The following is a 25,899-nucleotide window of genomic DNA, read 5'->3' as shown; positions in this document are numbered from 1 at the left end:
TGCGTTAATTACATGTGAAATAGTGATAATTAGGTGTTTGTGGTGATATCTCTCATAGGATTCTAAAAGAAGCTCGGCAGGGAACTGCATGTGGTACAATAAATAATTAGGACCAATTATCTTGTCCGCAGTGTATCTCTACATTACCTCCGTGAGTCATGTAAACTGGCTTTTCGCGTCAATAAAGGTAGCAACTAATTTCATATAAAAAGCTAATACCCGTCGTACAGTGTTTCCAAAAGTATGTTAGAACGATCGCTGATAACCCCTAACCCCTCCCCCAAACCAGTTAAAATACTTAAGTATTAACTTCACGTTTTCTTCTTGTAAAGTTCTTGAACACATCATTCACAGCAACATCCTGTACCATTTTGACATATACCATATCCTCACAGACAGCCAACATGGTTTTCGCAAACGGCGTTCCTGTGACACCCAATTTATCACCACCATCAATGATCTCGCAAAAGGCATAGACAACAACCATCAGATTGACGCCGTCCTACTTGATTTCTCCAAAGCCTTCGACAAAGTTCCACACTCGCGCCTATTACAGAAACTAGATCACTACGGTGTCCGCGGAAACATCTACTCATGGATTGAAGATTTTTTGTCATCAAAAACCCAGCAGGTAGTCCTTGAGGGCTTCATTCAGCTACCTCCTCAGTCACTTCTGTTTTACAGGATCATCAACACCAAGATAGATATACACATCACCACAAAGAGACAACCTGTAATCACCCCCTACAGCATTCACGGCATTCAACTAAAAATTACCAACAACGCAAAATATCTTGCTGTCACCATATCTCCTTGAAAAAGCACATTGACAACATTACTAAAAAGGCAAATTCCACCATGTCCTTCATCAAGAGAAACATCCGTTCAAGCCCCCAGAGTGCCAAGGCCAATGCGTTCAAAACCTATTTCCGTCCAACTTTAGAGTATGCCTCATCAGTGTGGTCCCCTCACTCCGAAAGTCAAATCATCCAACTTGAGATGGTCCAACGAAGAGCTGCTAGATTTGTGAAGAACAACTACGCCCGAACTAGTAGCGTCACCAATATGCTCTGTGAACTGAGGTGGGACACCTCACAAGATCGACGCAACTCCTCAATGACTACTATGTTCTACAAGATCAGGAACAACCTTATCGACGTAACTCCAGACCCATCACTTCGTCAGGCTAAGACCACTGGAGGCCATAACCAGCGTTACTGCCAAATTCGAGCAAGAACAAACATCTATCAGAACAGCTTCATCCCTGCCACCATCATCCTATGGAACAAGCTGCCTCAAAACTGCTGTTGTCCAGACAACCGTGTAAGGTTTCCAACTGACCCTGGCCAACAAACACACCTACTAGTCTCTTAGAGGTCTAACTATATTAAAGGAACCAGCGTGGGAGCCATCTGGTCTAGTCGCGTAATGGCTGCCAGGTATTTGAACACTAATTTTTCACTTGGCATGGCAACAGAGGTCTAAATTGAAGCTAGTTTCTGTTTAAATTTCATTGTGGATGTATTTTTGACATTTTGGTATGAAAAATGGGAGATCAGGTTGTATTTGGTGAAGTCAAGCTCAATTTTAGTATGAGTAGTACTTCCAGGTCACAGCAGTGTGATTTTGATGTCAGTTTACAGTAAGCAAATGTGACCAGAGAAATCTCTCTTAGAAGATACATGACCTCTACTTTTCTCTTCATTTTATATCAGTTTTATCATAACTCTTTAAAATGAGGTAAGGATTTGTTCTCTGAAATGGGTCTAGCTATGTTTGGTAGCTCTTTGAAAAAGGCCAGTTTTATATAGAATATATAGGGAAAACTATTTAGGCTATTGTGACCTATAAGAAAATGTGTGCAAAAATTGAGATTTGTCCAGATATTGATATAAATGAACTAGTTTGGTCAGATTTTGGTAAAAAAAATTAGCATTTCATTGAAATTTTGCTGCAAAAATTGATAAAAACCCAAAAAATCACATTTTCACTGTGTTGGGTGTATTTTTTTTAAAAAAATGCTCATTTACAATCTAAATTTTGCCCATCTATACCTTTCAGAGGGGACATTTGGTATATTTTAAAGTGTTAGTGTGTAATTTGCTTGCAAGTTATGGTAAAAATGTATAAAATAGGGCAAAAACCAGCTCTGGCTAGAAGAACTGGTTAAAAATTATGTCGCGACATCAATTTTGAAGGAAAATTGGCACAGGGACCCACATTACTGAAAATGCCATAAAACCTGGAAAACTGATTTAATCAAGCTGAAACTTGGTATTTTTCATGCAGATGTGTTACTGGTACTATACAAATGAAATTGAGACTATTACAGAAAAACAGTTTTTCTTATAGGCCTAACTATACTAAAGGAACCAGCGTGAAAGCCATCTGGTCTAGTCGCGTAATGGCTGCCAGGTATTTGAACACTAATTTTTCACTTGGCATGGCAACAGAGGTCTAAATTGAAGCTAGTTTCTGTTTAAATTTCATTGTGGATGTATTTTTGACATTTTGGTATGAAAAATGGGAGATCAGGTTGTATTTGGTGAAGTCAAGCTCAATTTTAGTATGAGTAGTACTTCCAGGTCACAGCAGTGTGATTTTGATGTCAGTTTACAGTAAGCAAATGTGACCAGAGAAATCTCTCTTAGAAGATACATGACCTCTACTTTTCTCTTCATTTTATATCAGTTTTATCATAACTCTTTAAAATGAGGTAAGGATTTGTTCTCTGAAATGGGTCTAGCTATGTTTGGTAGCTCTTTGAAAAAGGCCAGTTTTATATAGAATATATAGGGAAAACTATTTAGGCTATTGTGACCTATAAGAAAATGTGTGCAAAAATTGAGATTTGTCCAGATATTGATATAAATGAACTAGTTTGGTCAGATTTTGGTAAAAAAATTAGCATTTCATTGAAATTTTGCTGCAAAAATTGATAAAAACCCAAAAAATCACATTTTCACTGTGTTGGGTGTATTTTTTTAAAAAAAAATGCTCATTTACAATCTAAATTTTGCCCATCTATACCTTTCAGAGGGGACATTTGGTATATTTTAAAGTGTTAGTGTGTAATTTGCTTGCAAGTTATGGTAAAAATGTATAAAATAGGGCAAAAACCAGCTCTGGCTAGAAGAACTGGTTAAAAATTATGTCGCGACATCAATTTTGAAGGAAAATTGGCACAGGGACCCACATTACTGAAAATGCCATAAAACCTGGAAAACTGATTTAATCAAGCTGAAACTTGGTATTTTTCATGCAGATGTGTTACTGGTACTATACAAATGAAATTGAGACTATTACAGAAAAACAGTTTTTCTTATAGGCCTAACTATACTAAAGGAACCAGCGTGAAAGCCATCTGGTCTAGTCGCGTAATGGCTGCCAGGTATTTGAACACTAATTTTTCACTTGGCATGGCAACAGAGGTCTAAATTGAAGCTAGTTTCTGTTTAAATTTCATTGTGGATGTATTTTTGACATTTTGGTATGAAAAATGGGAGATCAGGTTGTATTTGGTGAAGTCAAGCTCAATTTTAGTATGAGTAGTACTTCCAGGTCACAGCAGTGTGATTTTGATGTCAGTTTACAGTAAGCAAATGTGACCAGAGAAATCTGTCTTAGAAGATACATGACCCCTGCTTTTCTCTTCATTTTATATCAATTTTATCATAACTCTTTAAAATGAGGTAAGGATTTCAATCATTTGTTCTCTGAAATGGGTCTAGCTATGTTTGGTAGCTCTTTGAAAAAGGCCAGTTTTATATAGAATATATAGGGAAAACTATTTAGGCTATTGTGACCTAGAGAAGATTTTATTAATTTTTAACCTACTGTATTAAAAGGAACTTTTATTTGGAAGAAGTCAGTCCTGCCTGCTGCGCATGTGTAATATAGTTTTATCCAATTGCGAATATACTCCATTTGGAGGGAGGCAATTACTGAAGATGATGAAGATGATGATGAATATAATTCTTTGGGTTGAATAATTCGCACTTTTGAAAACCAGTCAAATGTTCTAAAAATAGAAAATAGTCTTGATAGATTTCTTTTTTAAATCTACATTATTACTGAAGAAATTTAACATAAATTATATTTTAGTGCAAATAAAATAATAAAAATACTTAATTTGTTCTATAATAATTCATTTTATTTTAATATAACCAAAATTATTTTCCCCTTTCATTTTGGTATTTAGAATAAGTGAGCATTGTGGGATATTGAGAAATGGTCGATTTGGCGAGACAGGCCACGCTAAATTTTCTCAAGAAAAATGGTCAGAGCTCCCTCAATATTTATCTTATATATGTATCATTGACCGAATAATGATAATAACATGATATTTTTCAAATTCATCGACTTGTAGTTTCCTTGGACTATGTATCTTGATAAAAATTGTGGTTTTCCTAATGTGATGTAAACAAACTTGATAAATTTCACGTTGATTTTTCTTTTGCATGCTCCATCCCGGGGCAGCAAAAACTTCCGGGTTATTGTCATCAGACCTGGGCAACAATGCCATTAATACTGTGTTAAAGATGGAATGACGGGTTGTCGGGAACTCTGATTAAAAGGAGAGATTACCATAATTTGGTATCTGAGTTAAAAGAGAAAGTAGCAGTTAATCAACACTGCCATGACTTTTAATAATATTCACATGTACTCTAGGATGATAGCATGCTTTATTATTTTAAAACAAAAGTTTAACTTTCACAAGTTGTCCTGACAACATCAGGTCTAGGAAAGTGGAGTATTTACAGATTATTTGTAAATTTACAGATGATCTATAAAATTACAGATTTTTCAGTCTGTAAATTTATAGACCAAGCGTTTGAAAACTGCTAAAATTATATTTAGACACAAAATCGCAGCTTGAAATTAATTGATTTACTTATGGTATGTATAAATAAAGGTCAATTGTAACTTTCAGTCATTTCTGTTGACTTTGATTTTTCTTAAACATGTTAAAATGCCCAAAAGTCAAAGTCAGCAAAAATGGCTGAAACCCACAAATGACCTTAATTTATGCATGCTGTAAATAAACCAATTAATTTCAAGCTGCGGTTTTGAGGATAAATGTAATATCATCAGTTTCATACACAAAAATCTTTTAAATTTACAGATTGAAAAATCTGTAAATAATAGTCTGTAAATTTACAGATAATCTGTAAATATTCCACTTCCCTAGACCTGAACATTGCAGAAAGCAGGTTAGACACTACCAGATTTGATTTTGATCCCTGGTGTTGACCAATATCCTGACTAGTATGCATTGCTGGTTCTTTTATTATGATTCAGCTGTTAAAAGAAACATACATACAACAATGTGCCCATTAATCATATCGAATAAGGCAAAGCCTCAAAGCGAGCTAAAACATATCAGATTTTTTAAAAAATATATTACAAAGGAAATATTCACTACTCAGAAGATAGTGAAAAATGGGTCTCCCTTTCAGCTATCGGTGACCATACATATCTGGCAATTTCTGACATGGTAATACTAACCCTAACCTTTAGTCAGTATATTATACATATTATACACGGATAGCCAGATATGTACTGTCACGGATAGCTGAAAGGGAGATTCGCGAAAACCCAATCACTGACAAGTTTAGATTTAGTGTCGTCATACCTGTTACAACGAATATCATAATTTGCAAAATTTATGGGAAGCCAGTGTCGCAGTGACATCATTTCCTATTCGCCGCGTTCTTTTACTGGCTTTAAGCTTATTAATGAGAATATTTTCCAATTTCTGTCCAATGTTTTATCTTTTGAAAGAAAATAAATATTTTTTCAACTACAATGAAACCTGTCTTGCATGATTTTTGAGTAATGTTTAATTTTCAGCAATGGAATAAAGTTCTGATTTCACTGTGGAGAGAACTACTTCCTGTCCGCTAGGCGGCAACTTGTTAGCTTTTGATGCAAAAGTTTTTAAATCCACCATTGCGTTACCGTAAAGCTCAATTCTCGAGCAGGAGCTCACTATAAGCAAATGATGTTAAATGTGTGCATTAACAAGGGAAAGTATTTTACTTTAAACTTCAATATAATTATGCCCTGCTATTAGAATGACTGTTCTTAATCTTATCAACTCAAGCAATTTTAGTAAGAGGGCCTCTTTGGTCAAGTGGTTAACGTCCCTGACTTCAAATCACTTGCCCCTCGCTGATGTAGACCTGTTTGAGCCTTGCTTCTGTTGTAAATTTTTCCTTGTGAGGAAGCAATCCAGCTGAAAAGTTGCCATAACAGTGATTTTTTAGCTTGACTATTCATAGAATAGTAGAGCTATTGGACTCGCCCATGCCTCAGCATCCACTTTCCCGATTTGGTTAAGGTTTTGTATGTAAGCTGGAAATCTCAGAAACCCATTTGTGGGAAGGGTTTGAAAACTTCACACACTTTTTAAACTTGTTTAAACTGACTTACATTGCACAGGTTCCATAACCCTATTTTGCTTTTTTACAAATTATGCCCCTGTTTCGACTTAGAATTGTTTGGTTAAGGTTTTGTATGTAAGCTGGTATCTCAGTACCCACTAAGCTTAGCTCAGTAGGTAAGAGCGTTGGTCTACGGATCTCGGGGTCGCGAGTTCGATCCTCGGGCGGGGCGTATGTTCTCCGTGACTATTTGATAAACGACATTGTGTCTGAAATCATTAGTCCTCCACTTCTGATTCATGTGGGGAAGTTGGCAGTTACTTGCGGAGAACAGGTTTGTACTGGTACAGAATCCAGGAATACTGGTTAGGTTAACTGCCCGCCGTTACATGATTGAAATACTGTTGAAAAACGGCGTTAAACCCAAAACAAACAAACTCAGTATTCACTAATTGGAATGGATTGAAACTTTACACACTTGTTCACTGTCATGATCTGACATCCACAAAGCAGGTCCCATAACTTTATTTTGCTTTTTTACAAAATTATGCCCCTTTTTCAATATAGAAATTTTTGGTTAAGTTTTTGTATGTAAGCTGGTATCTCAGTATCCACTAATAGGGAAGGATTAAAACTTCACACACTTGTTCACTGTCATGATATGACATGCAGTGCAAAGGGTCAATAACTCAACTTTGCATTTTACAAAATTATGCCCCTTTTTCAACTAGGAGTTTTGGTTAAATTCTTATATTAAGCTGGTATCTCAGTACCAAACTAATGGGAATGGATTGAAACTTCACACACTTGTCCACTGTCATGAGCTGATAAGCACTATGCAGGTTCCATAACCCTATTTTGCTTTTTTACTAAATTATGCCCCTTTTTCGACTCGTATTCATTCAATCAACAAGGCTGTTGAATAGTCAAGCGTTGCTGTCCTCCGACAACTCTTGTTTGATAATGTAAACTGTACCATTTAAAACATGAGACAGTGTGCTTTTAAATCATTTTCTTTGTTATATATGAAAAATATTGCTTTTATCAGGACACAATTTCTCCCTATTTTAGTTGTTACAGTGCAATTTTCCACTCATGGGCCCAACCACCATTCCCCACATAACTTAAATAAACACTGCATAAAACCTATATTTGTGTCAATGTTACATTACACCCAACTAAGAAATTGAGTAAACTGTCCTCCAGTTTTATAACTGTGCTCTACTTGCAGCATTTTTTGAGGTGTCAAAAATAGTACTTTAGAATCTAAAAATGAACCTCGTAATCTTCAGGGGTGGTGTGTATGTCATATACATTGTCATGTTTGCAACATACATGTAGCAGTTGGGAGAAATAATGTTCATATGCACAGGGGTCTAGCTAGGTCCAATTTTTTGGGAGAAGTCACTTCTCCCTCAAGCTGATTTAGGGAGAAGTGGGGAGACTTTAGGGAGAAGTGGGAAGACTTTTCCTATCTCAATGCTGTTGAGTGATTCGAAAGGTGGCTGTAATTTTCTTGTTTCTAGATAAAAAACATTGATGTGACCATTCATTTTCTTAGTTAGATCATTTCCCATGCAGTGGTTACTGTTCAGGGGCTTTTTATGCCCCCGAAGGGAGGCATATTAGTTTTCAACTGTCTCTGTTCGTTTGTTAGTTCGGTCGTCACAACGTTAACTTTTTGCATGAAGGCGCTTTACTCGTGAACCACTGCACCCAGGACCTTCAGACTTCACATGCTAATAGTACTTATTGAGTACACTCACCTTTTGACATTGGGGTCACCAGGTCAAAGGTCAAGGCGCTGCGGGGGCATTTGTCACCATTAGTGACAGCTCTTGTTTTTACTAAGAAAATGCGTCTTCCCCTCGGAAAATTTTTCCCCAATCTATCTCCAATTTTTAGCTCGACTATTCATAGAATAGTAGAGCTATTGGACTCGCCCATGCGTCGGCGTCCGCGTCGGCGTCCGCGTCCGCGTCCCGATTTGGTTAAGTTTTGTATGTAAGCTGGTATCTCAGCAACCACATGTGGGAATGGATTGAAACTTCACACACTTTTTCACTGTGATAAACTGACTTACATTGCACAGGTCCCATAATTCTATTCTGCTTTTTTACAAAATTATGCCCCTTTTTCGACTTAAAAAATTTTGGTTAAGGTTTTGTATGTAAGCTTGTATCTCAGTAACCACTTGTGGGAATGGATTGAAACTTCACACACTTAATTCACTGTGATAAACTGACTTACACTGCACAGGTCCCATAACTCTATTTGCTTTTTTACAAATTATGCCCCTTTTTCGACTTAGAAATTTGTGGTTAAGGTTTTGTATGTAAGCTGGTATCTCAGTAACCCTTGTGGGAATGGATTGAAACTTCACACACTTATTCACTGTGATAAAAATACTTACATTGCACAGGTCCATAACTCTATTTTGCTTTTTTTTCAAAATTATGCCCCTTTTTCGACTTTGAATTTTTTTGGTTAAGGTTTTGTATGTAAGCTGGGATCTCAGTACTCACTAATTGGAATGGATTGAAACTTCCACACTTGTTCACTGTCATGATCTGACATGCACAAAGCAGGTTCCATAACTCTATTTTGCTTTTTTTTACAAAATTATGCCCTTTTTCGACTTAGAATTTTTGGGTTAAGGTTTTGTATGTAAAACTGGTATCTCAGTATCCACTAATGGGAAAGGATTTAAACTTCACCAAAACTTGTTTACTGTCATGATATGACATGCAGTGCAAAGGGGCAAAAACTCAACTTTGCATTTTACAAATTTATGCACCTTTTTAAACTTAGGAGTTTTGGGTTAAATTCTTATATGTAGGGTGGTATCTCGTACCCTCTAATGGGAATGGATTGAAAAATTCACACACTTGTCCACTGTCATGAGCTGATAAGCACTATGCAGGTTCCATAACCCTATTTTGCTTTTTTTAAATTATGCCCCTTTTTCGACTTTCGTATTCATTCAGTCGACAAGGCTGTTGAATAGTCGAGCGTTGCTGTCCTCCGACAGCTCTTGTTACGTTTCAGGTATCGAATTTAGCGGTCACTAACTCGCAAAATTCGAGTGAGAATAAAAAGAATCCGAGTAGGAAATCATGGCACTGGAATATTTTCGCGATCACGTTTGATAATCAACGAATTCACTCAAACCTTTGCTCTTTAAAAGCTCCTTTGGGGTAGTTGTTTTTTCCGATAAACATGTGACCACTTGTAAACGCTTGTCGCTATTATAAATGAAATTATCGGATATCTTAGTAAGCGTCTAGACGAAATTTACTTTCGTTTTGGGCGGTGATTTGAAAATGCGAAAATGGACAGGAAAATCACAAGTTTCTTTAGGCGAAAATGGACCAGGGATACTTAAAATTCTAGCACCATGGGCAGTGAGACCTGAAAGAACTTAAAACTTCCGCGTCCAGCCAAAAGTCCAAAGAATCATCGAGTACTTTGGTTTGTTCTTCTGAAACTAGAAAGTCCCGGCCTGTCCGAACAAGTGAAAACGTTGGAAACGGAGCTGAACATTTATTATGAAACCAAATAACCAAGTGGAACCAACCATGTTGCTAGTGGAAAAAATGGCACTGCATTGTTAGTGGGGCGGGGGGCGGTGGAATTTAAATTTGATCCCTGAAATAGGATTTATATAACTTAAAATCTGAATTGCTGTAAAAAATCTAATGACAAATGTATATACACTGTAAAAGCAATATCACATGATGTATATAATATTGTGAATTTTTCCCCATTTTCCCCATTTTGGCCTCTTTCGCGTGATTTTTCCCCATTTGACCAGCGCCCAGCGTCTTCCAGAACTCCTAAAATAGCCCTGCTGTTTCATTACAAAATTCTAAAAAAAGGTTGTTTTCAAAATTCAAGACGATGCTGTAAATTTAATTCGCCGATTTTTGGCTATATCTTGTATGAAGTTTTATTATAAACACCGAATCACCAACTCCATGAACTGAATAAAACTGAAAGTAAACTATGTAAACTAGAAATACATATTCAAATCAATTCATCGATGGAAGTCAATTTAACATAGTTTAATACATTTACCATAGACAACAACTAATTGTGTACAATTTTCCAATTAATCGCATGGTTAATCAGCAATTTCTTCTTATAACATTGCTTTTTTGCACTCTAACATGTTGACAATTGAACGCAAAGTGTCAAAGATGTAACCGCGGCGCTAATTGGCTGAACACAATTGACTGTGGTGTATCGGGTAATTTGATTCGCTTTCACACTTCTCAGGAAAATCTCGCAAGTACCTGAAGTAGGCGGAGCTTAAATTATGCTACCGGCGTGTGTTGTTTACTCAACATTCATTTTGACACCGTGCAAATTGTCAACAGTTCGGGTAGCGGTAATTAGTGAGTGCGAATATCAAAGAAAATCGGGCGACTTGCATTTCGCTTTGAGGTTAGATTTGAGCAAAGTTTGAAGTTCCAAAGCGACTATGTTGCTCAAGTCGCCCACTCGTGAGAGCCCTGTATGCAGAAAAAAAAGCAATAATATAATAAAATCTCTAAATTTCTTTCAAGTTATATTGCTCATCTGTATATTTGACTGAGCAGAAGCAGGGTGTTGTCGATGATATGGCAGCTGTGTTTCTCAATTGCTTGTATATACAGGGCTCTCGTTTGCTTTTTGGGACTGGGGCCAGAGTCCATGCAAGGGGGGAATTTCGCAAAAAGTTCTTTTGATGGGGGAATTTCAAACGCGAAAAAGAAATGCAAACAAATATAAACATTCTTTTCAACTTTACTGACCCAAACCTGAATTCTGTTAATTATAAACTCTGCTGTATGAATTCTGTCAAATATTAACAACCTTATTTAGACATCACACTTTGTATTTTTTCTCTGAGCCACTGAATTTTTGGAAACAATAAAATTTTAAGGCCAACAAATCAACTGCAAAGCGCTTAGCACTGATGTTCTTGGACTTGAGGGGGGATTTTTTTAGCTCACCTGTCACAAAGTGACAAGGTGAGCTTTTGTGATCGTGCGGTGTCCGTCGTCCGTCCGTCCGTGCGTCCGTCCGTCCGTAAACTTTTGCTTGTGACCACTCTAGAGGTCACATTTTTCATGGGATCTTTATGAAAGTTGGTCAGAATGTTCATCTTGATGATATCTAGGTCAAGTTCGAAACTGGGTCATGTGCCATCAAAAACTAGGTCAGTAGGTCTAAAAATAGAAAAACCTTGTGACCTCTCTAGAGGCCATATATTTCACAAGATCTTCATGAAAATTGGTCAGAATGTTCACCTTGATGATATCTAGGTCAAGTTTGAAACTGGGTCACGTGCGGTCAAAAACTAGGTCAGTAGGTCTAAAAATAGAAAAATCTTGTGACCTCTCTAGAGGCCATATATTTCACAAGATCTTCATGAAAATTGGTCAGAACGTTCACCTTGATGATATCTAGGTCAAGTTCGAAACTGGGTCATGTGCCTTCAAAAACTAGGTCAGTAGGTCAAATAATAGAAAAACTTGTGACCTCTCTAAAGGCCGTATTTTTCATGGGATCTGTATGAAAGTTGGTCTGAATGTTCATCTTGATGATATCTAGTTCAGATTCGAAACTGGGTCACGTGCGATCAAAAACTAGGTCAGTAGGTCTAAAATAGAAAACCTTGTGACCTCTCTAGAGGCCATATATTTCATGAGACCTTCATGAAAATTGGTCAGAATGTTCATCTTGATGATATCTAGGTCAAGTTTGAAAATGGGTCACGTGCCATCAAAAACTAGGTCAGTAGGTCAAATATAGAAAAACCTTGTGACCTCTCTAGAGGCCATATTTTTCATGGGAACTGTATGAAAATTGGTCTGAATGTTAATCTTGATGATATCTAGGTCAAGTTCGAAGTGGGTCACGTGCCATCAAAAAGTAGGTCAGTAGGTCAAATAATGAAAAAATGTTGTGACCTCTCTAGAGGCCATATTTTTCATGGGATCTGTATGAAAATTGGTCTGAATGTTTATCTTGATGATATCTAGGTCAAGTTTGAAACTGGGTCAACTGCGATCAAAAACTAGGTCAGTAGGTCTTGAAATAGAAAAACCTTGTGACCTCTCTAGAGGCCATACCCTTGAATGGATCTGCATGAAAATTGTTCAGAATGTTCACCTTGATGATATCTAGGTCAGGTGTGAAACTGGGTCATGAGCCTTAAAAAACTAGGTCAATAGGTCAAATAATAGAAAAACCTTGTGACCTCTCTAGAGACCATATTTTTCAATGGATCTTCATGAAAATTGGTCAGAATTTTTATCTTGATAATATCTAGGTCAAGTTCAAAACTGGGTCACATGAGCTCAAAAACTAGGTCACTATGTCAAATAATAGAAAAAAGGGAGTCAAACTCAAAACTGGGTCATGTGGGAAGAGGTGAGCGATTCAGGACCATCATGGTCCTCTTGTTTGAAATAGGGGGGGAAAACATACCATTTTGAGGGGGCCGATAATCGACCCCAAATTTTGCCAAACGAGAGCTTTGATATACATGCCTGTATGTTAGTAAATATAATTACATTTGTTACAATAGCTTGTTCGATGTGTTTGTTTTAAATTTCTTCATGTATATTTAATACTCTTTAATATTAGCATACCACACTATAGTGCTGGTATAACAGATAGGCAAATAAGTTCTACTTTGGAGTTTTTTAAAGCATCACATTTCAGATAATGATATATCATGGTATATATATATCGGGATACCGTAGATACCCATGTATAATGCGCAGTTTTTTGACCCCCGGGACCACCCCCGAATCGTGGGTGCGCATAATACACAGGTATAGACAATTTTCCAACTTCAAAACAAGTTTGTTACCGATGTTCGCCATTTTGGTAAAGGGAAACTACTCCCCGCGCTTACTGTCTCCGCTAAAATCTAAGATTGCCGTTACGTTCCGTAAAAGATCGAATTGTTTATTTTTCTTTCAAACAAAATTAATTTCATATAAATTTAAAAGTATTTTGACGAAAGAAATGTTTATAAATCACAAAAATTATGTTACTAATTAAAGATCGAGAATTATCTTTAACCGAGATCAAACTGTGAACAACATAATTGACACGAGGTGACACGTTGATTGCCGGTAATTACTGGCTTTATGATCGTGACAAAAACACTATCACACCTTTTGTTATCAGTTTAAATTGAGAAGCTCATGTCATTTTGAAAGATACCATTCCGAAATATTGAATTAGCTGCCATTTATTTATTCAAAATAGTGAATTAAAAAAGGTAAAACAACAAATATAACAATAATTTACTGGTTTTATTTTCGAGAAACAAAAAATCGATAGTACTGTGAGACCGATGCTGCTCTCCGCCGTGGAGATAAAATTTATTACCGGTGTCGATGTAAACTCTACTTTCGTTTTCCATCCACCTCAAAATTGACCAAAATTTTTTTTTTGTTTTTTTTTTTTTTTTTTTTTCCCAGGATTTTGGACTAAGATCGGGGGTGCGCATTATACACGGGTATCTACGGTACTGTGTTGCTGCAGCATAATATAACGTGATAGGAAATTTCTGGTAAAACTTGTACAGATTGCTTTCCTCAAGTCTCACTAGATACTGTAAAAAACTTCTTGATGTGTTAATTCATGGATAAGTTTTGTGATTGAATACTTTTATTTATTTCAGGACATATTATCTGCAGCTTTAGATGATGCTGGTATCACTGCTGATGAAACATTTGATTTTGACTTCACTGCTCCACCTGCAGTTCCTACTGGGACCCCACAAATCATAGATCCGGTAAAAGGATTTGGGTTGAAAAGAAATTCAACAGCTTCTATCTTGTGCATGTTTTAATAATTTATTTTAATGTGTTGACCATTTTACACAAGATGTATTCATTTTCATTGTAAATGGTTTGTCTCAGCCAGTTTTTGCTTGAAATTTAGTGTATTGGTGTGCTCAATACTTTAATAAAACATCAAAATTTATCTCAACAGCAAGGATTCAGCAATGAAATGATGCCTGTATTACTTGGAATTATTTCCTTTCTTAAAAAAAAAGATGGAGGAGTTGGACTTTTCCCAATTTTTACCATACCAGTATTAAAAGTGGACTTTCATCCGCAAAGAAATAAAGAAGTTTTTTTCTGTTGAATTCAGTTTTATTTGAAACCATAGGCATTGTGTTATAATTGTCTGTATTTTAGATACAAATCTGATTGCAAGAAAAAATATCAAAACCTCAGACGAGACAGCATCAATTTTGACGCTGTTTTGTTACAAGACCTATGATTTAGCCGTAAGAAAATGAAACTGGGAGATATACCTTAATTTTATTCTACTAGTTGTAGCATACGTTCATTTTCTGTTTTGTAGTCAAGTCAGTATAACACACAGAACAATCCAGTGGTAGTGAATGGTCAGCCACCTCCTGTTATAGTAAACAGACCAGGAGGGACAACTCAACCAGTCTTCTCAAATGCTTTGAAGAATCTTGCAGCTCAAAATAACATAACTCCACAGAAAGTGGTTGGTGCACAACAAACTGGACGAATTGTTACAACTGTAAGTTTTCTTCGTTAAAAAAGCTTAAGTTAATAACAAATTTGAATAGATGATAAGTGACTTTATCATACCCACACAGACGAAGTTTGGGAATGTGGGGGTGGGGGGGGGGGGTATATAGGAGTGAGCTTGCTGGTCGGTCTGTTGGTTTTCATGGTTTACGCACAATAACTCATGAAAGGCTTTACAGATTTAAATAATTCTTGGTACACAGGTGTAACATCATATAAGGTCAAGTTCGACTTCGGCTACAAACCACCAATTTTTAGCTCACCTGTCACTTAAGGTGACCTGTCACTTAAGGTGAGCTTTTGTGATCGCGCAGCGTCCGTCCGTCCGTAAACCTTTGCTTGTGACCACTCTAGAGGTCACATTTTTAGCTCGACTATACGAAGTATAAGTTAGAGCTATCCTACTCGCCCCGGCGTCGCGTCTTTCCGCGTCCCCACCTTGGTTGAAGTTTTAGTGCACTTTCTCTTTTTTCAACTTTTCTCTGTAATTACTTGATGGATTTGATTCAAACTTGAAATACTTATACCTCATCATCACCCACATCATCTGATATAAGAGCCATAACTCTGGCACCAATATTTCATGAATTATCCCCCCTTTTCACTTAGATTTTCAGGTTAAAGTTTTGATGCACTTTCACTCTATCTCTGTTATTACTGAATGGATTTGATTCAAACTTAAAATAGTTGTTTAACATCATCACCCACATCATATGACACAAGGTGTATAACTCTGGCACTATTTTTTCATGAATTATTCCCCCTTTTTACTTAGAATTTCAGGTTAAAGTTTTGGTGCACTTTCACTCTACCTCTGTTATTACTGAATGGATTTGATTCAAACTTAAAATACCGTATAGCGGGTTATTTCTACGGGGGAAATATTTCTGCGTTTCTGCTGTCTCTCGGTAAAATCGCAAATATTTGTCCAGCAGAATATTTGTCCAGCAAAAATTTAAAACGCAAAATAAATCTGCATTAAAACGTTCTTTCACGCTATATTACCCGAGGTATTTATTGGAAATTACCGTCGTTATCAAACAATTACCGATAATAATATAATTAGGTGTGATGGTCAATCAAAGTCCTAACTGTTAATCCCTCAGAAAACGTTTATGTTTTGTGAATGAAATAAACTGAGTGAATTTCACTTGAGTTGTTCTTATTAATCCCTTGTGAAGATCTTCCGAACTATACTTTAGTAATCTTCATACGGGTGTACCTGTTATGCCAATATATCGTAGTTTGCAGTTGTAGTTTGTTCAATTGTTGTTGGACTTATATTTTTCAATTCGCATGTTTAATATCCTACAATGTATTCATTAAAAGCAAATATACTTAACAGCAGTTACCAGTAATTTAGTTGATTGTTTTCATACGCTATCATTCTCACGACGTCCGGTAATGCGAGGAATTACCTCCTCCTTGCCATCGAAAACGCAGAAATTGTTCTTCCTTTTATGTGAAAACGCAGAAATTAAACACGCAGAAATTTCTTACACAATTTTTGGAACCAAAACGCAAAATATTTTGACCGCACAAATAACCCACTATACGGTAGTTGTTCAGCATCATCACCCACATCATATGACACAAGATGCATAACTCTGGCACAATTTTTCATGAATTATTCCCCTTTTTACTTTGAATTTCAGGTTAAAGTTTTATGCACTTTCACTCTATCTCTGTTATTACTGAATGGATCTGATTCAAACTTAAACAATTGTTCAACATCATTACCCTTATCATATGAAACAAGGTGCATAACTCTGGGACCAATTTTTCATGAATTATTTCCCCTTTTTACTTAGAAGTTTTGATGCACTTTCACTCTGTCTCTGTTATTACTGAATGGATTTGATTCAAACTTAAAATAGTTGTTAAACATCATCATCCACACCATATGACACAAGCTGCATAACTCTGGCACCAATATTTAATGAATTATGCCCCTTTTTGCTTAGGATATATACTTATATAATGTTTTGATACATTTTATCTTTACTTCTCTTATTACTTTAAGTTGATATTTTTGACATAGACACAGGCTATTGTGCAATATCTTCATCCACAATTGGAGTCATTAAACACTCCAGTGACAGCTCTAGTTTCCTCAGATGTACCCAGTTTCACTATCTAGCATCGAAATAGTCGAGCGCGCTGTCTCCTGTGACAGCTCTTGTTCATGGGATCTTTATGGAAATTAGTCAGAATGTTCACCTTGATGATATCTAGGTCAAGTTCGAAATTGGGTCACGTGACCTCAAAAACTAGGTCAGTAGGTCAAATAATAAAAAAAAACTTGTGACCTCTCTAGGGGCCATATTATTCACGTGCGGTCAAAAACTAGGTCAATAGGTCTAAAAATAGAAAAACCTTATGACCTCTCTAGAGGCCATATTTTTCACAAGGTCTTCATGAAAATTGGTCAGAATGTTCACCTTGATGATATCTAGGTCAAGTTCGCAACTGGGTCAGTGCCTTTAAAAACTAGGTCAGTAGGTCAAATAACAGAAAAACCTTGTGATCTCTCTAGAGGCCATATTTTTCATGGGATCTGTATGAAAGTTGGTCAGAATGTTCATCTTGATGATATCTAGGTCAAGTTCAAAACTGGGTCACGTGCAGTCAAAAACTAGGTCAGTAGGTCTAAAAATAGAAAAACCTTGTGACCTCTCTAGAGGCCATACTTGTGAATGGATCTTCATAAAAATTGGTTAGAATGTTCACCTTGATGATATCTAGATCAAGTTTGAAAGGGAGTCACATGCCTTCAATAACTAGGTCAGTAGGTCAAATAATAAAAAAAAAACTTGTGACATCTCTAGAGGATATATTTTTCATGGGATCTGTATGAAAGTTGGTCTGAATGTTCATCTTGATGATATCTAAGTCAAGTTGGAAACTGGGTCAACTGTGGTCAAAAATTAGGTCAGTAGGTCTAAAAATATAAAAACCTTTTGACCTCTCTAGAGGTCATACTTTTATATGGATTTTCATGAAAATTGGTCAGAATGTTCACCTTGATGATATCTAGGTCAAATTTGAAACTGGGTCACATGCCATCAATAACTAGGTCAGTAGGTCAAATAATATAAAAACCTTGTGACCTCTTTAGAGGCCATATTTTTCATGGGATCTGTATGAAAGTTGGTCTGAATGTCCATCTTGATGATATCTAGGTTAAGTTCAAAACTGGGTCAGCTGCAGGCAAAAACTAGGTCAGTAGGTCTAAAAATAGAAAACCTTGTGACCTCTCTAGAGACCATACTTTTGAATGGATCTTAATGAAATCTTGGTCAAATTCGAAACTGGCTCACATGCTGTCAATAACTAGGTCAGTAGGTCAAATAATAAAAATCCTTGTGACCTCTCTAGAGGCCATATTTTTCAATGGATCTTCATGAAAGTTGGTCAGAATTTTTATCTTGATGATATTTAGGTCAAGTTCAAAACTGGGTCACATGAGCTCAAAAACTAGGTCACTGTGTCAAATAATAGAAAAAACGACGTCATACTGGGGACAGGTGAGCGATTCAGGACCATCATGGTCCTCTTGTTTGATGTTGTTACGGCCTCTTTCCAACTTGAATTTGCCATACTTCTGTGACAGGGACGTATTGTGGGGGTATTATCCATCACTCCTTTGACAGTTCTAGTTTCTTTTTGCTATACAGGTAGCTTGCTTTTAACAAATGAAATAGTTGAAATTGTAATAAATTTTTCTAGTTCAGTTTAACGTACATTAACATTTTTTTAATATTGTTTATAAACTCTTAAGAATTGAATTAAACCTAATTCTAAGGTAGAATGATATGAAAACTGTAATACATTATTTGCTATGACTTGCAGCCTACTACATTGACTGGCCAACCACCGGTGTCAGTTCTTCAGCCTACCACATTGACTGGCCAACCACCGGTGTCAGTTCTTCAGAGATCTTCATCCACACCTACAATAATTAAACTGCCAAGTAACCAAGGCAACGTTGCAAATGTATCCCAGGTTTTACGACAGCAGAGTGCACAGGCTGCCATTCCTGTTACTGCTGGCAACACACCTGGTAGAACAAAGATCATTACTGTAAAACGTGTTGGTGCTAATGGCAGCATCACTCAAAGCCGTTCCTTTACCATTAGTGCCGATGCTGCCACTGGTTTGAGTGGCGGACAGAAAATTATTGTGCAGAGATCAAATGGAGGAAATGGGCAAGTTGTTCAGGCTGGTTCCCCTATACCCACACAGGCATCGCCAATCGGTTCCCAGGCAACGGGGACCATTAAAATTCCAATAAGTGTTGTTCAGTCAACAGCTAGTAGCCTGTTGTCACAGCAGCAGAATGTTATTGTTACCACTGTTGGGAATTCAGGATCCTTTGAGAATCAGTTTAAGCAGTTTACACAAGCATACACATCTAGTTCTGATGCAAAAGTGAACATGACGGTAAAAGATCCGATGTTTGTTCCATCAGGACCTCAAAGTATAGTGAGGACACAGCCACATGTGATTCATATAAATCGGCCATCAGCAACAACTAGCAATCAGTTATTGACTAGAAATCTACCGCAGAATGCTAGACTGGTTTCCAGCCAGTCTGTGTCGACTGCAGTCAGTCCAAGCATACGTGTGATACAGAGACCATTCCAGAATAATCTAGGAACCAGTCCAGGTTTAATGCATAGTCAGTCAGTGCCTGGAAATTTGACCACATATAACAATATATCAAATATTCCACGTCATGTCATAGATCAAAGGGACTCTAGCTCTCCTACACCTATAATTGTAAACCAGTCTGGGTTTGGAGGGAATAGTAAAGTAGTGCTGAACAGTTTGTACGAAAATGGATTAAATTCCATGGATCCAATGTCAGCCATGCAGAGAAGTGTTCAAAATATTCCAGCTCCTAAAATTACCAACAGGGATCTATCAAGGATGTGGTCTAATCAGGACATCCGGCTGAAAAATATTACACAAAATGTTGTAAGTATATTTTTTACACTCAAAGATGTTACTGTGTGTTGTTAGATGCATTACTGTAACTACATGTAATGTAGCATGCAAGACCCTTTCCCCTAGCTGAAAGGTCAAGTCCCACCTAGTCGAGGTCAAAGATTCAAGTTTCAGATAGATAGATGTACCACTAGCTTAAAGGTCAATATCACACTTAAGGTTTAAGAAATACAAGATATTTAAGAGACTATGGTCATTTTTGGCGTGACTGTACGAAGTGTATGGAGAGCTGTCCTGCTTGCCATGATAATTTCATGAATTATATCCCATTTTACTCAGATTTTTATGGTATGCACTTTCACTCTAGTTTGCTCAAATATGCCCTACTTCACTGCCAAGCGTTGAAATAGTTCAGCACACTGTCTCCTGACAGCTCTTGTTTCTTGTCCCATCTATAGGTTTTACATAACATGGCAAAAACATTACATTTAACATAGTAAGATTATAGATATGTTCAAAACTTTTCATGATTCACCTTTCCCTGTAGAAGGATTTGTCCTTGATTTCTCTTTAACTGCGAGACAATAGCATTATATTAATATTAAACATCATTGTAATGTAAAGAACTCCAAAGGGGCCTCCCATGGCTGAGTAGTTAAGGTCACTGACTTCAAATCACTTGCCCCTCATCAATGTGGGTTCAAGCTTCACTTGGGACATTGGTTGAATTTTTCATGTGGGGAAGCCATCCAGCTGGCTTATGGAAAGTCGGTGGTTCTACCCATTGATGAGATAATGCATGTAGGGGCACTTGGGTTTTGCTGTAACTCTGTGATTCCAGCAGGTATGCAAATTTGATTCCATACCTCATGTTTTTATACGCCCAAAGGGACGTATTATGTTATGGTCCCGGTGTCCGTCTGTCCATGCGTCCGTCCATTAGCAATTTCGTGTCTGATCTGTAAATCTTGAACCCCTTGAAGGATTTCAAAGAATCTTGACACAAATGTTCACCACACCAAGACGACGTGCAGAGCGCATTCTTTGGATGTCTCATTTCAAGGTCAAGGTCACACTTAGGGGTCAAAGGTCAAATGAGTGTGTTTCATGTCAGCTCTGTAACTCTTGAACTGCTTGAAGGATTTCAAAGAAACTTGGCACAAATGTTCACCACACTGAGACGACCTGCAGAGCGCTTGTTCCGGATGTCTAGCGTCAAGGTCAAGGTCACATTTTGCAGTAACTCTGTGATTCCAGCAGGTATGCAAATTTTGATTCCATACCTCATGTTTTTATTTCGATGTAAATGAGATGTGGAACCAAAATTTGTAGTCCTGTTTGGCGCCATATAACCTATATTGTGTTGGTGCGCCGTAAAACCCAAATAAATAAATAAATAGGAGAGAAAGGTCATATGCTTGTGACCACTCTAGAGGTCACATTTTTCATGGGATCTTCATGAAAGTAAGTCAGAATGTTCAACTTGATGATATCTAGGTCAAGAACTGGGTTACGTGCGGTCCAAAACTAGGTCAGTAGGTTTAAAACTAGAAAAACCTTGTGACCTCTCTAGAGGCCGTACTTTTCAGTGGATCTTCATCAGAATGTTCACCTTGATGATATCTAGGTCAAATTTGAAACTGGGTCACGTGCAGACAAAAACTAGGTCAGTAGATCAAATAATGAAAAAACTTAGTGACCTCTCTGGAGGCCATATTTTTCAGGGATCTGTATGAAAGTTGGTCTGGATATCCATCTTGATGATATCTAGGTCAAGTTCGAAACTTGGTCAACTGTGGTCAAAAACTAGGTCAGTAGGTCTAAAAATAGAAAAACCTTGTGAGGCCATACTTTTCAATGGATCTTCATGAAAATTGGTCAGATTGTTCAACTTGATGATATCTAGGTCAAGTTCGAAACTGGGTCAAGTGACCTCAAAAACTAGGTCAGTAGGTCAGGTAATAAAAAAAACCTTGTGACCTCTCTAGGGGCCATATTATTCATGGGATCTGTATGAAAGTTGGTCTGAATATACATCTTGATGATATCTAGGTTAAGTTTGAAACTGGATCAACTGCGGTCAAAAACTAGGTCTGTAGATCTAAAAATAGAAAAACCTTTTGACCTCTCTAGAGGCCATATTTTTCAATGGATCTTCATGAAAATTGGTATGAATGTTCCCCTTGATGATATCTAGGTAAAATTTGAAACTGGGTCACATGCGGTCAAAAACTAGGTCATTAGGTCAGATAATAGAAAAATCTTGTGACCTCTCTTGAGGCCATATTTTTCATGAGATCTTCATGAAAATTGGTCAGAATTTTTATCTTGATGATATCTAGGTCAAATTCAAAACTGGGTCACTTGAGCTTAAAAACAAGGTCACTATGTCAAATAATAGAAAAAAACGACGTCATACTCAGTTCAAAACTGGGTCACATGGGGGACAGGTGAGCGATTCAGGACCATCATGGTCCTCCTGTTGTTCTCTTACAATAATTTTTTTGAATTACCTCCCTTTTTTGTTACTTTAAATAGCTTATTTTGAAACTTTTTTTATTATTGGCAGTAGGGAAAAACCGAGACCACTTTTCTGTTGTACAACATGGATGGTACATCCAATTTTTAGATTTATTTTGACATAGCTTTAAGTAAAAATGTTTTTGTGGACTTAGAATTTTTTTTTTTGAATTTCTTCTTTTTCTTGTTCCTGTCCTTTGGGCTTCAACAGCCAAGTTCTTTAAATTTTGCTCCCATCTTCTGATGTAACCCTTCGGGCGTATATTGCCCTGCTTGACGGCACTCTTGTTATTTCGATGTAAAATTTGTAGTCCTGTTTGGTGCCATTTAACCTATACTGTGTTGGTGCACTGTAAAACCCAAATAAATAAACAAATCTCAACTATCAAAACTGGAAAGTCACCATATGACCTATGATTGTGTTGGTGCGACATTAAACCAAACAAAATAGATAGATAAATAAAAGAACGCCAAGGTCTACAACACGAGTTGTTTGAGTTGTATTAATATTATGTGTATTATAATTATGTACCACTGTGTGTATTGCAGGTAAATCATTCATAGTCTGGCCTACGACAGACTACGGTTGTGTAGTTAGTATTATATGCCTGGCCCATGACAGACTACGGTTGTGTAGTTAGTATTATATGTACTGCTGTGTGTATTGCAGATAAATCATTCACAGTCTGGCCCACGACAGTCTACGGTTTTGTCGTTAGTATTATATGCACCACTCTGTGTGTTGCATTTAAATCATTCACAGTCTGGCCCACGACAGACTACTGTTTTGTCGTTAGTATTATATGTACCACTGTGTGTGTTGCAGGTAAATCATTCACAGTCTGGCCCACGACAGACTACGGTTGTGCCGTTAGTATTATATGTACCGCTGTGTGTGTTGCAGGTAAATCATTCACAGTCTGGCCCACGACAGGCTACGGTTGTGTCGTTAGTATTATATGTACCGCTGTGTGTGTTGCAGGTAAATCATTCACAGTCTGGCCCACGATAGACTACGGTTGTGTCGTTAGTATTATATGTACTGCTTTGTGTGTTGCAGGTAAATCATTCACAGTCTGGCCCACGACAGACTACGGTTGTGCCGTTAGTATTATATGTACCGCTGTGTGTATTGCAGGTAAATCATTCACAGTCTGGCCCACGACAGACTACGGTTGTGCCGTTAGTATTATATGTACCACTGTGTGTATTGCAGGTAAATCATTCACAGTCTGGCCCACGACAGACTACAGTTGTGTAGTTAGTATGTACCGCTGCGTGTATTGCAGGTAAATCATTCACAGCCTGGCCCACGACAGACTACAGTTGTGTAGTTAGTATTGTATGTACCGCTGTGTACTGTGGTTGTGTGGTTAGTATTATATGTACCACTGTGTGTATTGCAGGTAGATCATTCACAGTCTGACCCACGACAGACTACGGTTGTGTAGTTAGTATTATATGTAGCACTGTGTGTATTGCAGGTAGATCATTCACAGTCTGGCCCACGACAGACTACGGTTGTGTAGTTAGTATTATATGTACTGCTGTGTGTATTGCAGGTAAATCATTCAGTCTGACCCACGACAAAAGACTACGGTTGTGTAGTTAGTTATTATTTGTACTGCTGTGTGTATTGCAGGTAAATCATTTCACAGTCTGGCCCACGACAGACTACGGTTGTGTAGTTAGTATTATATGTATTACTGTGTGTATTGCAGGTAGATCATTCACAGTCTGGCCCATGACAGACTACGGTTGTGTAGTTAGTATTATATGTACCACTGTGTGTATTGCAGGTAGATCATTCACAGTCTGGCCCATGACAGACTACGGTTGTGTAGTTAGTATTATATGTACCACTGTGTGTATTGCAGGTAGATCATTCACAGTCTGGCCCACGACAGACTACGGTTGTGTAGTTAGTATTATATGTACTGCTGTGTGTATTGCAGGTAGATCATTAACAGTCTGGCCCATGACAGACTACGGTTGTGTAGTAAGTCTTACATGTACTGCTGTATGTATTACAGGTAAATCATTCACAGCCTGGCCAACTGCAGACTACAGTTGTGTAGTTAGTATTACATGTACCACTGTGTGTATTGCAGGTAAATCATTCACAGTCTGGCCCACGACAGACTACGGTTGTGGAGGAGGAGGAAGAAGGGGAGGAAGTAGAGGGTCTGGGACAGGCAGAAACTTACTCTGAGTATATGCCTGCAAAATGTAAGCTATTATTCTGTTCTTACAACATTTAGAGACACCTTTTCTTCAAATTCAGTGTTCTGAATTTTTGTGGATTTAATTATTGAGTAAAACTCATATACTCCATTTGTAATTAACAAATAAAATTCTCATTCTTTTTATATTCAAAATTTGTAATCCATGATTTTATATCTTCACAAAATAGCTTTTTTGGCTAGAACTCCAGAATTAAATAATTTTACAGTATAAATATTTTACTTTAGGCTTGGAGAAAACATGCATTATTACTACAGACCAATATGCACAGTCAGTGGGTCACTAATCCGTGATATGTAAAGATCAAATAAAAAAAAATCCCCTTACTAATGGGAAATTGTGACATTTCTGAAGTAACATTTGTCAACAAACTGATTTTTGTGCCCCCAAAGGGAGGCATATTAGTTTTCAACTGTCCGTCCATTCGTTAGTTCATTCGTCACAACGTTAACTTTTTGCATGAAGGCACTTTACTCGCGAACTACTGTACCCAGGACCTTCAAACTTCACATGCTGATAGTGCTTATTGAGTACAGGACCCCTACTGACTTTGGGGTCATCAGGTCAAGGTCACCAGGTCAAAGGTCAAGGCGCTGCGGGGGCATTTGTCACCATTAGTGACAGCTCTTGTTTTAAAGTTTTAAAGTTAAAACCCACAGTATTTCATTACATGAAATATACAGATTAAGCTGCAGCTGGAAAGGGAAAAATCTTTGCTGCCTTTATACATATGCATCCAAATATCTAGAAATATGAGAAAATCAAAGAAAACAATTTGAGCACTGTTAGATGCATGACTATGTTATCTTGTATTGCAGGTAACATAGATTACTTTTCCATTGCATTGAAATAACAAGAATAGAATTAAGTTTTGACTAATTTCAACAATTATAATCTATTATCAGGTTGTTTCCCTTGAGTTAAGAAATGTGTCTGAGATGTACAAAGATTTGGTGCACCCATACTCAACAATTTTCTTCACTTATATGAAATTATCTTGAAGTTCTCAGTTAGGTCCTTTACAATATATTTTGTTGTTATTGTGATGGTTTAATGACTCGAGTGACAGCCTAGGTTTCCTCAGATATGCCTATTTCAATATCTAGCATCATGTTAGTTGAGCGTACTTTCTACTTTGACAGCTCTTGTTTAAGGTTCTTTGTACTGAGATGTTATCAATAAAAGTGAACACTTTGTCTGTGTATAATCCAAACTACACG

The 25,899-nt window shown here is 37.2% G+C and overlaps 1 protein-coding gene across 1 annotated transcript in view; it reads left to right on the top strand.

Annotated features, from left to right (window-relative positions):
* Positions 1-4,205: 4,205 nt before the first annotated feature.
* LOC123533608 (protein strawberry notch homolog 1-like) overlaps positions 4,206-25,899 on the top strand; it is a 60,106-nt gene continuing 38,412 nt past the window's right edge. Inside the window, exons 1-5 of the mRNA XM_045315324.2 lie at positions 4,206-4,279; positions 14,074-14,187; positions 14,766-14,954; positions 18,818-19,945; positions 24,547-24,664. Coding sequence (XP_045171259.2) covers positions 4,277-4,279; positions 14,074-14,187; positions 14,766-14,954; positions 18,818-19,945; positions 24,547-24,664 — 1,552 coding nt within the window. The 5' untranslated portion in view covers positions 4,206-4,276. The remainder of the gene's footprint in view (positions 4,280-14,073; positions 14,188-14,765; positions 14,955-18,817; positions 19,946-24,546; positions 24,665-25,899) is intronic.

The sequence above is a fragment of the Mercenaria mercenaria genome, chromosome 12 (assembly GCF_021730395.1).
Source record: "Mercenaria mercenaria strain notata chromosome 12, MADL_Memer_1, whole genome shotgun sequence".
NCBI lineage: Eukaryota > Metazoa > Mollusca > Bivalvia > Venerida > Veneridae > Mercenaria > Mercenaria mercenaria.
Note: the sequence above shows the minus strand (reverse complement) of the source record. Positions and strands in the feature narration are given on the sequence as shown.